The sequence below is a fragment of the Poecilia mexicana genome, unplaced genomic scaffold (assembly GCF_051168715.1).
Source record: "Poecilia mexicana isolate PSO_F unplaced genomic scaffold, ASM5116871v1 scaffold_2, whole genome shotgun sequence".
Taxonomy (NCBI): Eukaryota; Metazoa; Chordata; class Actinopteri; order Cyprinodontiformes; family Poeciliidae; genus Poecilia; species Poecilia mexicana.
Window position 1 is genome coordinate 3,449,686 of NW_028263371.1, and position 15,777 is coordinate 3,465,462.

At 38.6% G+C, this 15,777-nt stretch overlaps 1 protein-coding gene across 1 annotated transcript; it reads right to left on the bottom strand.

The window, feature by feature from the left end:
- Positions 1-5,144: 5,144 nt before the first annotated feature.
- LOC106923342 (homeobox protein unc-4 homolog) lies at positions 5,145-12,964 on the bottom strand. Its single transcript, XM_014996323.2, has 3 exons — positions 12,161-12,964; positions 11,279-11,454; positions 5,145-6,624 (listed from the first exon to the last, which is right to left on the bottom strand). Exons 1-3 carry the CDS (start codon positions 12,420-12,422, stop codon positions 5,560-5,562), a joined length of 1,503 nt encoding a protein of 500 aa, XP_014851809.1. The 5' UTR covers positions 12,423-12,964; the 3' UTR covers positions 5,145-5,559.
- Positions 12,965-15,777: the final 2,813 nt, after the last annotated feature.

The following is a 15,777-nucleotide window of genomic DNA, read 5'->3' on the forward strand; positions in this document are numbered from 1 at the left end:
TTTAACTCTGTTAAACTGATGGATTGGTCACTTCTCTGCAGGGCCGTATTTAGTAAGTTTTCCTCAAATGGGGCCCACTGAATAATCTTACTCTCACACCAAAAATAGAAATTTGTTACATCATTTGTAGAAATTTTATTGTGCTGTTGTCAAATATTTACCCCAGAAGTGAAGTAGTGATCTTCAATCAAAGAATAAATAGATAAATAAATGCATTTAATGGAGGGTGGCTGTATTTGTTTAGCCCAGAATATGTTTAATTTAGTGACTTTTATACTTTTAAAAAATTGTGGGCATATAAATTCTTTAACTTTTTACTAAATACATTAAATTGTGAATTTTGTGCCCGTCTATGGTTATGTCGGGCACTAAATTTATTTTGGTAATGAAAGTTACACAAATGTCTTGATTAGAATTTATCTATAAATGTTTAATCATTCGGTCATTTGAGGTGAGATAAGAAGCTCTGTGTATATTGGGCCACATTATATATTTGTCTACTAGTACAACTTAAGAAATGTTCCATGTTGTAGTAAGAATTTAGGTTTGAATGCAGCTTTAGTTAGCTTACTGATAGTGCTGATGTTAAAATCAGGCTTGCATTCCTCTCTTGGACAATTAGTTCTTAGCTGTAATTGTCAGGGAAAACTTTGTTAGAATAGATTTAAAACATTTTATGTCTGGGCTTGAACTAATGTTCTAAATTGAAAATTCATTCATTTGTTTTGGCCAATTTCAGCAGTTCTACATATTTTTTGTTCAGAAATACAGATGAAAATCTGCACAGATAAAGGAAGCAAAATCTTGATCGGTTGCTTTCCAGTTCAAATTCAGTCTAATTAAAGGGAATGGTTTCAGCCTCAACCACATGTTCAGACGTCAGTGAACGTCTCACACTGTTTAAGAAGTGAATGCACCGCCATATTTTCTGTCTACGCAGGGTTCAGGTTATTCCTGTCTATAAACAATACTGTAGATGAAATTATCTGCTTTCTGTTTTGATATATTATTTCTCTCAATCTCAAACTCGGGCTGCAACAAAGGCCTTACAGGAGGGAGTTCAGCCTATGCGCTTTAATTAAGCGCGCTTCTGAAACTAACCGATTATAATAAAGTGTTTCACCTAAAAAAATAAAATAAAATAAAAAGATAAATAAAAGGAATACAGTGAATGAACGTAGGGATTTCACACAGCACGCGCAGAATGAACGATTTAATGTGATTGTTTCGGTCGAAGGGGACGTTACTCGAGGCCTTGTGGGGAAATAATGTCCTTATGAATTAAATAATAGGGTTATTACTTTCATTGATTTTAGCTGTCTGGGAATTTAGTGTTCAGCTTCGGTCTTAACCCATCCTCCCTCCTGCTGTTTCTCACTCCGCTTCCCTCCTCGTCCTCTTGTCTAATTATTTTTTTCCTGTAGGAACTGCCCCCCCACCCCCCACCATCATCCCATACCTTCCCCCTCCTCCAAACCCGCTTCCTACAGCGCAAATAGCAGAGTCACTGAGCGAAAATTATGTAAATATTATTAAAGGGACTCCGGCACGGGGAAATTCATTTTAGGTCGGCGCAGCAAAGTAAAGCTCTGTCCCTCGGATCTTCCCTCAATTTATTTGCAAATAAAGGCGAGGTGACCGGGAGGGATCAGGGGATATTTAGCCGGGGCTGTCAACACTGCTCCTCTGCGAGCACGGCTCGCCAGAATTAATGGTTTTAATAATTGGGATTTCGGTTTCCAGGGAGTTGGTGGCGTTTACACTTCATAAGCCAAACACACCCTCTCTCTCTCTCTCTCTCTCTCTCTCTCCCCCCCTCTCTCCCTCTTTTTTTTAAACAGGGATTTGCGCATGTCCATTGTACGCCTCTATTTGGGCACATTTGAAAGAACAAACATCTCCTCCGTGCCCCCCCCCCCCCCCAAATACACTGTAAAAACAAGAAGTCAAACTGTTAGAATCTGAATGATAAAATTGGTGTAATATTTGGGTACATTTCATTTGGACAGGAACAGTCAATATTTCCTAGAGGAAGTGCTTAACTTTAACAGCTTCATACAGTTAAATCAATAAGATTCATTCCAATTATCCAAATGTTCTCACCAAATTAAATGCGTCAGATTTGAGCTAATTATTAGGATCCATTAGCTCATCTAGCTTGAAACAAAACAAAACAAAAAAGGTAGTTTGGGATTAAGGCGTTGGACAAGCTGAAATAGCAGATTAATGCAAATTTTAAATCTATTCAAACGTGGGGCATTGATTATCAACAACTATCTTAGGGTTAAGAAACTCAGGCTTGATTTTGCCTTTAGAACTGTCTTAGTAAATCTAGAAAGAAGTTTTAATTTTCCCTTTAAAATTGACATTTCTCAACTGGAGGTCTTGTAATACTCCTTAACTTTAAACTAAATTAAAAATCATTCATAGTGTAAACCAAACAATATCAGTTTTTCCAATTTTTTTAAACAACCCATATTGATTAAGGATGGCTAAAATTGACAGAACAAATATAATTTGGTTAAAATGTTCAGATTTTGTTACCCAAATATGGAAAACGTTCATAACTCTAATCATTAATATTTAGTGGCCACTAAGTTCTTTTTATCTCATGGTTTCAGACTAATCTCTGAGCTGGTTTGTGAATGACGCACTAAATGTTTCCAGAGTGTAGATGTTTAAAATCTATTCTAACACTGAGGCAAGTAAACCGTTGTCATGACGACCACAACTATAATGTGTCTTTCGATATAACCAACACCTTGTCAAAGTTAAAAACGGTAGCTTGGGCGCAAGTGTAACTTTAGCTTTACTGCTGTTGCCAGAGATGAATGCAAATTTAAATTGTTGGTACGACACAGAAACTTTGTCAACAACCAGTTGTATGACAGGCCATAACTTTTGCTAAGTTGATATATTCATTTATACTGCAAACCACATAAACAAATCAGCCAAGCCTATGATGGACACCACACACACTGTAAAATTGAACTTTGGAGAGTTGAAGAAATTAGCCATCTAATGTATTATTATTTTAATCATGAAGTAGCTTTTGGACATAATGTTTTGTGATGGTTGAATTCTAACTTGTTTGTAGTGTATTAAAACATTTTGACTAAAAAAAAGTCCATGAAGCTGTTGAATTGGTTTAACATTGACATTTCTCACTAACTGTGTGATGTGTCCAGCAGAGAACTATTTAATGATGAATTATTTATCAGTTTAGAAAAAAACAAGTTTTAAAAATTCTCATTAGACTTGTGTTTAATAAAGTTTTTGTGTTCAAGTAAAATCTCAAGTACCATCCAACTTTAGCTAGCCAACCAAACTGGCTAGCAAGCCAAGCTTCTAAGCAGTGAAGCAATTAGAAATAATGAACAGCACAGCTTGACTCTGGATGTCAGACAAAACATATTACCCAAAAACGTATAGCAATAGAAAAAAAGTATTAGATCCCTTAATTAAAAAAAATATATATATATTTTGCTATTTTATCCATCTTTAGCAAGTTTAGCTATGTCAAATATGCTAACAAGCTAAGCTTCTTCACCCATGGCAGTTGTAGGCAATTAACAAAATAGCTATGATTTTAAGGGAAAATTTTAATGTACTACTTTGGGGTAACATATTTCAAAAAAATTGCATTCAACCTTAACTAGTTATGCTAAAGTGCTAACGCTAAAGTCAAACCTGCAAGCATGTTTATCTTCATAACCCTGAGGCAGTCATTTCCACAGAACAGAAGACATTAGCTCTAGTTGTACAGGTTTATATGTTTACATATTAAAATAGATTTCAATATATTAGCCTCATATGCCTTAATAAACCAATTGCTATTGTTTATTTCTTGTTGCCGTGGAGAACATGCCAAATAAGAAAGAAAATCATTACTGAATAGTCAGAAATTAACTCATTTAATTGAATAACTAAATTTAAGTTATTGTCAATAAAATTAGCCAATATTAATTAATATTGCTATATTAGATTCAGTGTCTAAATTCGGTCTGTTTATTACCATATGACCATTTTAGACAAATTGTAGAGTGAAAAATCTTTAGTCAGATTATAATCTAAATGTTCTGTTTTACTTTTAATGACTAGTAATATTTAATGCTATCCAAAAATCCCTTTTATAGTATAGTCCTAGAAGTTAGTTAAAAAAAAAAAAAGAATACTAATGCATATCACCGGACTTTCTTTCTTCCGTGTCCCCTCCTATATCTTTATCTGTCTCGGCCCGGAGGGAATCACAGTCCTATTAGAACAAATGACGAGGGGCCCAGGCGCTTTTGTTAAAAAAAAAAAAAAAAAAAAAAAAACCGAGGCAGGCGGGCGCGCGCCTGTCCTATTATGTGCGACACATGATCAATAGGGCGATAACACAGCAACATCAATATAAGCGACAGAACAATGAGGGATATCATCGAGCATCTATCTTAATATAGCCGACTACAAGGGCCGTCTGACAGCCGCGGCAGCTCATGAAAATTCCGCCCCACGAATCTCCCACCATCTCCCATCTCCGCCTCCTGCTCAATAGACTATGCACGCTCACGCACAGCGACCCGCGCGCGCGCGCGCGCGTAAACACACACCGGCACGGTGCAGCTGGCGCGGCTATTATTTTCCCATTTCAATTTGACACCCCTGCCTTTCATGCTAATTCTATTATTGTAGGAAGTTTATGTGATTCCATATCACTGGAAATCGGTAATGTCTAATAACCCTTTGGGCTGAAACGAAAGAAGGGGAGAGGAAAAAAGAACGAAGGGATGTGTGTGTGTATGGGGTTGGGTGGGGGTGCTGGTTGGGGGGGTTACTGCCTGGAGACCTGCGGCAGCCAGTGGGAAAATAATTACTTTCATATCAAAACTCAGCAGGAGGCGCAGGGTCCTATAGCCCGCGGCCACTAACCTCATTCCAGCTCGGCCTTTCAAATGAATAAATTTGTTAAAGCAATAAATACAAACAGCCAGACGGACTTGAGCTCCAGCTCTTGCATGGCTCACGACACAGAGGGGGTGGGGGGAGGACAAAAATAGGGGGGATATTTTCTGCTGTAACATGACAAAACTCAAGCTGCCATGATCCAAAAAGCTTCTGTCAACCATCCTTTTCTCTCTCCAAGCTCGAGACAAACTGAATTCAATTAAAACAATAACTTTATTTATCAAAAATGTTTACATATAAATATCGTTATCTCATTTTTTTTTTGTTTTTGTTTGTTGTTGTTTTTTTTACAATATTTGAGGATTTTTGTTGTGTATGTTTTATTGAAGCCTATAGTTTTTCTTACAAGCTGTTCACAAAAACAAAAGAAAAGAAGGAAAAAGAAAAAGAGCGAAACCTGCTTCTAAAAGGTGTGTGTCGGGGGCAGGGGGTTGCTCAAAAGACTCGTCATACCCTTTCAAAAAAAAAAAGAAAATAAACAAAAGATCAAGTCTCCTGATTCCTGATATGTTTCAGAGTGTCTCGGCAGAGCTTTGGGAATGTTTGAACTGGTTGGAGCGTTTTTTTTTCGTTCCCTGGTCCTTTGTTTGTGTTTGCTCCTAGAAAGTGTTAGTCCATATCGACATCCTCTCCATCTGTTCCTGGTGTTTCTCCACAGTCTGTGTTCGCCTCGCCGAGGCCTGGAGACCCCAGCTCCTCTCTTGCGCTCCTTTCCTTTGAACTCTGCTCGAAATCCGTTCGAGCCGTCGGCCCCTCGTCCTCACCGACCAGAACCGTCTGATCTGCACCGTCGGATGGTGGAGGAACGGGGAAGGCCACCTTTTTGCAGCCGCTGACACGGTCCCTGGCATCGCCCGCCTCTGCTGTAACACCGAGGTGATTGTGGTGTGTGTGCTCCGTATGCGCCGAGTTCAAACGGTCAGTGGTGTTGCCAAGGGCGGAGAGGTCAGAGGGAGCCGGGCTCCCTTCGCTCGGCGAGCGCCTCTGTCCCTGGGCGAGTCGGTCAGAGTTCTCCTGACATGGAGCTGCCTTCAGGGCAGCTTGGGGGACTAAGAACCCCAAAGGCTGATGGGTGATGGGGTAAAGCAGGAAGTGCCCTTTGCCCACCAGCGTCCTTTGATTGGGCAGCGAGGAAAAGTCCAGTTGGGATTTCCGCCGTGGCATGGTGTCGGAGAGGAGGCTCTCCACGCTGAACGGGTTCCGCTTTTGCATGCCAGGTGACCTCTGACCCCCGGGGCCGTGCGTGCTGCCCGGAGAGACCTGCTCCGGTTCCCCCATGGTTCTTTGGTTAAGCTGGTTTTGCGGTGGACCGAAGTCGTGTCGCGTTTGGTCACAGCTGGATTCACCCCTCGACGCCGGCAGCTCCACGTGGATGGAAGGTGGCGGCGGCTGCTGCTCGCTGTCGGTGAACTGCGACACCCCGCTGTCGCTTTCGGAGCCGCCCGGCGTGTGGAAGCTGTCGCCTGACAGGAGCTTGTTCTGGGACTTGAGCAGCTTCCTCTCCTGTTTACGTTTCTTCTTCTCGGCCCGCTCGCGCTCCCGCCGCGCGATCTCCTCGGGGTCCATGGGCTCGCCGCTGCAGGTGGTTGGGTGGGAGTTGTGAGCGGGCCGCCCGGGGCCCTTCTTCGTGTTCTCCTTCTTCCTCCATTTGGCTCGTCTGTTTTGAAACCACACCTATTCACACACACAAAGAGAGCGTGTGTAAACATTTACTCGCACAACTACATAGAAAACTTTTTCTAATAGGCATTTTAAACTGAATGTTGCTGCATTGTGGCATTAGGTCTGTCACAGGAACAAACTTTGCTGGCTGATAAATTGTCCCAGAAGTTATCTCGATAAACGATAATACAGTTTTGAGACCATTTTCAAGTAATAAGATGGTAATGGATAATAATGCAAGAGCACATTCTGAAATATTAAGAAGCTTTAAATTCTAATGAAGATTTCACACTGGAACTTTAAGATATTTTAAACAAAAGAAGAGAAACAACAAATAAAATGGATACTGAAGTCTGTAAACAAAATTGTGACTTCAAAAAAGGGCTACTTGAGACAAAAGCACCAGACTGAAGACATTTGTCATCCAGTTTTTGGTAGAAAGAGAAAAATCATAAATAATACAAATAGAAATTATTGAGCTTGTTTTAATATGTTAAGCGATTAATTGATTTATTGCTTATTGTGGCAGGCCTACGTGTCAAAACAAGGAATTTGAATCTTTCAGGATGATTGGATGGATTATATATTTTACACATAAATTGGAGCTATTTGTTTTGTAAGAAGTGTTGAAATTACATATGTAATACCTGGCTTTATGTAAATAAACTGAATTAAGTCAAATTGAAAAGGCAGCAGGTCACTGTGAATGATGTTATTATGGTTATGGACGCACCAATCAATTTTTTTCCCCCTCCATTACCGATATGTGAGGAATACTATCAACCGATACTGATCTGATACAGAAAAACAGAGCTGAATTGACTTAAAAAGCTTCTATTTTTTTAAGCACACAGATGAATGTACTGAATTACACATTTATTTGATAATTCTGCACCAGTACAGCTCACTTAAATACACCCATTGCTGCAAAATTTTGGTGAAACATGTAAAAACTTTAATTTGTTCAATCAGTACAATATGGAGTTTAAAAGCCAATAAATAAAAAAAGAACTGAAACTGACAAAAGGAATAGGTTGACTATCTTGGTCAAGCATGTAAAAATAAACTGCGACAAATCATCTGTAATTAGGAATTCTAAATATAATGTAAAATAAATAAAGTATAAAGATGCTCAGAGCACAAAGCATAGAATTAGATTGAATAGATCTGCCATTATTGACAGCCAATTTTCACCAATACCCGATGTAGATATTTTTCCAATATTGGAGCCTTTGCCGATATTAATATCAGATGGGTGCATCTCAAATTATGGTTATCAATTAATTGACAATAGAAAAGTTATTTTGACACCAGACTGAACATTTCAGCCAGATTAAATCTACATGCTGGCCTTTTCTGTGAAATGGTCCAATTTCACTTTTTAATTTGTTTTTTACCCATATAGCCCCATGCTAGGGTTAGTTTCTCAGTTGGTTTAGCAATTTAGTTGTGAAATATTATGTAATCCCAATCACATCGACCCTCCATAAAACAACCATCCAGCCACAGATGGCACAGGACAACCGTCAGTAGTTTTTTTGAGCACACACATTTGCATTTTTCTGTTTTTTTCTTCACTATTTTCACATTTTGAATCTAATTTCTTCTTCTTATATGTTCTGTGCTGCACTTTCTAATACCTGCTGATCAGACTGCTGTTCCTGCTGTGGATTATTAATTCATGAACAGCCAAAAGCTGAAACTCTCATCAGCATTCTTTGTTTTTTTGTGTAATCATGTAGTTGGTATCTATTCTCAACTAACATGCTGTGTCTTTATTGTCCGTTTATGTTTGCTTGTGAAATAAAAATCAGATTTGGAGATAATGATTTTGAAGCATAAATCCAGTGTTCCTTCCACTATGGTGAAATGTTGTAATGAATCTGTAATTCAATGGATTTATGAATTAAAAGTAACAATACAGTATTAGAACCTGACCACGAACAAAGTCAGTCAGGTGGTGCAGTCAAGTGGCTCATTAAAAAACGTTTTACTAATTGTCACTTCATGACTGTGTTATTTTGAGGTTCTAATTCAGTTTTGGTCATAGTCATAGTTTTGGGTTAAAATTTACTCATATGTAGTCATCTTAGTTTTGGTCTAAATTTACAAAAATGTGAAGTTGTGGATTAATGAATGTTCATAACTTTTGACTTTTTTCACATGGTTCTGAGTGTTTAGTTGCCCCAAATGCTAAGACTCATGTCCTCTTCAACAAGATTTTATTCTCACTTCACTGTTTTCTCAGCTCTTTCCCAAAAACTAAAATTTAGGTCTGACTGAATTTTATCTGATGTGTTTCAATTATTTTATTTAGAAGGAAAAAGAAAAAGAACAAAATTGACCTGCTTGAGTTTTTAAGTTTTTGTCACAATGCTTCAAAAGAAAAACAAATGTATTTTATTTTGACATAAATAACACTGATGTAGTCATTTCGCTCTGGCAGTGATATTAGGATCTTGCATTGATATTAGGATCAAACTGCATTGCATGTGATTTTTATCTCGGTGTGACTGGATTGACTTTCTTATGAACTGATCTGATCTGAACTTTCTCAAAGTGGAAACAACATATGAATTGGAGTTGTCTGCTTTTATTAAACTGAGTAGAGATGCTTCCCAAAAGGTTGAGATTATTTATAATAAAAAATAAACTTAGCAGTTTATTTTTTATTATGATTTACCTGTTTATGTATTTGTTTTTAGTCAATATTCCAGTGTTTCATTTCGTTTTTTGCTTAATGACATAATTTTTGTTCGTTTCATTGTTTTCCTTTCAAGCACTATAAATGACCTCATGTATGAATGGTGCTATGTAAATAAACTCGCCTCTCCTTACATTATTGTGATAAATTCATATTTCTGGCAGTGTCTGATTGTGTAGGTTTCCCATAACTTGAGTAAAAAAATAAAAATAAACATCCAATGTCAGCCAAGACATTCAATACTTTAAAACAACTATCAAACATAACAGATCTCCCAACATCAAACAACAGATTTCACAGCTGTAAGAGAAAACGTGCATGAAAGGAGGGGGGGGGGGGAGCAAGGATAAAAAATAAAAATTTACAACAAATCCATAGAAATTCCCCCAAATTTTGAGACAATCATGTTCTTTATCTTCTTGGATCTATGTGCAATGCTGCTTTACACACCTTAAGACCTCTTAAGTTCATAGGTCACAGCCTTAGGCCAGCAGGTGCACAGATGTGCTGGTGTTAATTACCAATGAGCTGCTGTAATAGGCACATCCGCCAATTAAATTTAACTGTTCTATGGCTAAATCAGCCATATCCCGTCTGTTCATCCACACCCAGCCTTCTGCTCCCTCAAAGTCCCTCCTCTCCTCCCCCTTCCACCTCTTCTTTCACCGAGCCGAGGCAGGGAGCCTCCACCCGCCTTCCAGCTCCTGCCGCTCGGCCTCAAGGCGCGCTGACAGCCGCATGTTCGCCGCTGATAACACCAGGAGTTTAGCATGCGCAAGTAGGATCCGCCGAACATTGCATAATAACTGCATGAGGACCCAACATCGCGCGTGACAATGGCGCTTCTTATGAATTGTTAATGTCGGTTCTATCATCCGTTGGCAAAAAAAAAAAAAAAAAAAACTGGTGATAAAGGAGCGCTGAGCAGCTTGAGGGAACAGTAATCTGAGGTTTTAAGAAACAAAATCCCCAAACAACATACAATAACAGCGAGCTCCGTTTGTGCCCCGCGACTGCTGCGAACAGCGCGCGGACTGGATGTCGCGCGCGCTTGAAAAGCGGATGGGAAACGTAAAGCGTGTTTCAGGTTTCCCATATCCAAAGATACAGCTCTTTAAAACAAATAACAGCTTAACTGTAAACATTAATAATAATAAAAATTGTTATAAATTAGCTAGGAAATTTCGTGCATGCAAGTTCACGCTTTAGCAAAGCCTTAAATTGCATTTTCTCCTTTTATGGATTTTTGAAAATATTGTCAGCTCTTTTAAAAATCATCAATTAGCTGTTTATTTTACTGTATTGACCTTATTGTGACCCTTTTTATCTGTAGCTAAAAAATAGACATTAATTTTAGAAAAACAAAAATAAACTGCAATTTCTTTCTAGTAGAAATCACCTCAAATCAGGTTAAGCTACTGCTCTTATTGTTGCATATATATATATAATTCCCTTTCTTTAGGGAATTACATATAGTTAGCAAATACAAAATGTGTTTAACAAAATATTTGTGCTCCAACTCAATCACACAATATAAGCACAAGTAATAAGACCATTAGCAGAATTATGAATAAAGTAAAAAAATAAAATAAAATAAAAATAGAACCAAAATAAATGATGTGTAACATATCCTTTCACCTATCGATTCGTTTTGTAAATAGCCTTGTTTTAATTAGCCCATAAATCAATAGATGGCCCACGTGCAAAATTCAAATGAGACTCTTTTCTGGTGCTTTCATTATTGACAAGCAGCTTCATCAGGACGGGGCAGGTTTTATGGACCATAACACAACAATTATCTCCAGATGTGTTCATGCTGGAAGGTTTTTTTTCTGTTAAATTCAATAATAACTGGAAAAATTTGAGAGTAGCCAATAAAAATGGCTCCAAATTTGACAAGAAAGAAAATAAAAAATAATAATAAAAAAAGAAACATCAGATTGATGATTTCGTTTGGCTCACCTGAACTCTGGACTCGACGAGGTCAAGCCTGAGCGCGAGCGCCTCCCGCATGAACACATCCGGATAGTGACTCTCGTTGAAAGCCTTCTCCAGCTCCTCCAGCTGCCAGCCGGTGAAATTCGTCCTGGTTCTCCTCCTTTTGCAGCCGGGACTGTCCTTATCCGGGTCTCCGGAATCTGCAAAACGTGCGCGCGTGCGTGTGCATATGCAGACGCGCGTGTTTTTGTTTGTTTGTGTGTGTGTGCGCGCGCGCGCGTGTGTGTGTGTGTGTTAAAGACAGATATAAACACACACACATAAAGAGAGAGAGGGAGAGATTGAGAGATGCTGATGCCAAGTCTAGTCGACAAGTAAATGTGAGCAACTTGGTGTAAAATTACCAGCTTTAATTTGTTGTTTGATAAAATACTTTAAAACCAATTTGTTAACAGAAATAAATATCTAAAACACTTTCTATTGAAGTGCAAATAATAAAGCGCTAATAACATAAAATTACTCTTTAGATAAATACGAAAACAAACTTGCAAAAACTAAGAGAACAATATTTATGAGCGATAACATAAGAGTATTAATATAGCCGAAGGGCCTCACATTGTTAGGGCCCTTAGGGGGAATGCTAAGTGTTCCTCAATTTAAAAATTGAAATTATCCAGCAAAACTTATCCAAACTTGATCTTTTAAAAACTTTTTCATGACTTTATTTTGGTAATTGCCAATTTTTAATATAAATAGCTTCTACTTTTACCAGCTTTAGGAATACAGACTAATTTTTATTCAACAACTTGCATTTAACAAACTTTAGAGTTTAAACCCCACAGATAACCCCCCCACCCCCCCCCCCCCAAAAAAAAAAAAACAATAAAAAACAGCAGGTAGACTCACCTGATAGTTTGAACTGCTGGCTGTCGGATGAGAGTAAAGGGCTGGAGGTGACCACAGAGGCCGAGCACGAGCCGTTTAATAATCCGTCTATAGAGAAGGGTACGGCGGCCGCGGACTGCAGCTGGTGTCCGCTCGCGAGCTCGTAAACGTGCTGGTGGTGGTGGTGGTGATGGTGGGAACCGAGCGAGTAGGGGAAACCCACCAGGCCGCCCAAGGAGCCGCCGAACTGGGCGTGAGGATGCTCGAGAACCCGGCTGTCCATGTTCGGCGGAGCTCGGCCGAAGTGAAGACGCAGAGGGAGGCGGTGTGGCTGAACATGCAGTCAGAATAGATGGGGAAAAAAACAGTCAGGAGGCAGAGGAGGAGGAGGAAGAAGAAGAAGGAGGTGAGGGGAACGGCAGCGGACACGCGCGGAGCCCCAGCCACCGAGCGGTGAGCGACGAGTCTGAGGAGGCTGATATCGCTGCTTCTCTGACGGTCCAGCCCAGACGGTAACCCCGGTCTCTCTGTGTAGCAGCCAGCTCATTAGGACTCCTCCATCTGCTCCCGGGACCAATAAGAAACGTTAATCGTCCGGTGACGTCAGAGACGCGGTTAATGGAGTAACTGAAGGAAACAGGAGAGAGCTAGAAGAGGGAGAGAGAGAGAGAGAGAGGCGTTTTTTCTCTCTTTTTTCGCTTTTCTGGATCAATCGCTAATTACCTGGCGCAGTCCTTTAATTCAGACCTGTCAAAACAATGAGGACGAGGCTAATCTGGCACTCGGAAAATATCCAATTGACTGAAAGGCCAATTCCATTAAATTCCCAGGAATAAAACTTAGAATTGTTCAAATGAGAAAGCACAATTTCATATTCTTAGTAGATGCTACAGGTGCATCTCTGCAAACCAGAATATAACCAGGAAGGTAATTCATTTCAGTAATTCAGTTCAAAATGTCAAACCAGCTGTTTAAATGTTAATGATTGTGGCTTAAAAGTCAATTTTCCATACAATTTGAACGTTTCAAGAAACCAGTGAAACATATTTTAAATACAGAAATGTATTCATAGCATGACCGTGCTATAACCTATATAAACATGGGGAAAACTGCTGACCTATGGTGGGTAAGCCACAGAATCAGAAGAAGCAGACTATCCACAATGCTGTGGATAGTCAAGCATTTTAATAGAACGTTGAGTGGAAGGAAAACTGAGAATTGTGAGGTGAAATTCACAAGCTGCAGCCCATCACTGCAGACCTATCTGCAAACCAAAATCATCAAACTGAACAAAAACACCAATTAAAATATATATGGCTCTGTATGACATATGAACTTTACTTTTTGATCTAATTTGCTGAAATAAATGAACTTTTCAATGATTTACATTCAATGACAATCGCTTAAACTTTCATGAAGCATGTCCTCCTGTTTTAATGCACATATTATCAATGTAACTTAACTAAAATTCAGGTTAAAACTGTGAACATGTCATGACAGTATAACAGATAATCTGTGAAAAGATCGAGCTCCTCCACCTTATCCCTGTACTGCTAATGCCATGTGAAGAAATGCGCTACTCAAGACTAAAGACAACCAATCAGTGCTGAGGAAATTTCTGTTATCAAAGAATGAGAGGCTCTTAAAATAACTAGAGAAAAAAATTATCTTTGTCTTTATTTCTATTCGAAGGCAAAAGCATTTGAAGACCCGTCTCACTGAACTGAACAGTAAGCAGAAGAGCCCCAAACAACACATGATTATATAGACACAGCAAAGAAGAACACACCCCAAGTCTGACCTTATCTCTGTTACCAGGTGGACAACATCTTTATCCTGTCATGCAGCTGCCCCTCACCTCTTTAGAGGGAACTATTTCAGTTGGACTTTCCTTGAAAAAAAAATCCACACCCAACATGAATGACAGGAAACTAGAAGTTTCTCGTCAGAAACTTCTAGTTCTCCCTTATCTGAGGAGGACCAAGCTCATTGTTACAAGTGCTCTCACACTTACCCAGTGACAAAATATTAATGAAAAACATTCATATACATAAAACAATATCAATCCAATTTAGATAAAGTTAAAATGGAATAAAGTTTAAATGAAATTTTCTATTACAAGAGCCAGGAGGAAGATGCTGCTCCATGTCCTAATGATGGAGAAACAACTTATCGTTCCAGGAAAACCGTATATCTGCCGTCATCTGTTGCCATGTTAACTAGCTTTAGCATTCATGACAGGCTTCACTGACAGGGAGAAGTTGTATCATAAGAGAGGGTCTTATGATATGATCTGGGACCTTAGTCCAAATTCCGTACCACGAGCTAGCTAGGTGGTATGACAATAAAAAATCCTTGAATCCTTGAACTGTTTTTACACAATGGATGTCTCAGGTTGAACAATTTGCCCCGGTTAAGTTCAGTGTTTATAATTCAACAGTAAAAGAGAGACTGTGCAGCTTTAGAAAAATATTCTGATGTGTTAAACATTTGGTAGAGTACCAACCTGCTAGATTGGTACTTTACCAAACGTAAAGACCATCTTATTCTGAATTGTTGCGTTATAGTCAGTGGTGTTCACTGCAAAAACACAACATCTTACCAAATATTTTTGGTCTAAAAAGACGAAACTAACTTAAAAGCAAAATTAATAAATTAATAAAAGACATTTGGAGTGCCCAACTCAAAGTCTGGACTTTGACTGAAAACTTGTGATAATGTCAAATCAACTTCTTGTATTTATTCAGGTTTTCTTTGTCACATATTAACATTTGTTTATTGCCCTGAAATATTTATGCGCAACAAAAATTAAAATAAAAGCACACACATAACCTATAATAAGTGTGTGTCTGTGTGTTTTTTTGAGAGCATGGATATGTGTTTATCTAAACTGTGACTGCATTTCAAGTTGTTTTTCTTTTCACCTTAAATTAAACATGCTGTATCGTATCAGATAAATTAACACGTGTGACTGTGTTGGTCTCATGTTGTTTCATTGTCCTGTCCAGTTGTAAAGAGGTCAGTCCCATCAGGGGAGAATGTCGTCACAGAGTGAAGGTGATCACTCTGATCTCCTTTCTGTTGACTTATGGTCGTCTCTCTCTTCACAGAACAAAATGGACTCTTTCACAGTTTAACACTAAACTGTTCCACTGTGGAAGAGAGCATGAGCTCTTCTCCTGTTTTAGAACGATAATGAATGAAAATTTCAGATTTAATCCAGACAACACTCGGCTTAGAATTCAAGTTCACTAGCTGAAAAAAAAGCTCTCTTAATATAGATAAATGATGAGTCTTTGAGTTAAGTTGCCATTACATCTAATTTGTCAAATCATAATAGAAGCTCCTGTATTAGTAGAAGCAGTGTTTTTATTTTAAACACCAGTATTATAATGCCACCTGTCATTATACATTCTTTATAATTTCTTTAAAAAGATTTGACGATTGCATATTGTACGGAGTTCATCTATGGAGTCACATTCAAGAGATCATAATAAAAAGGAGGTATATTATTAAAGCCTTTGGCTAAATTTAGTTAAGTGATATCTTATCCCCTAAGGGGAAAAATACATACATGCAGCAATTTTTATAACATAGTTACTTGATAACACCGCCCTTCTGATGTCTTGACAGCTTAA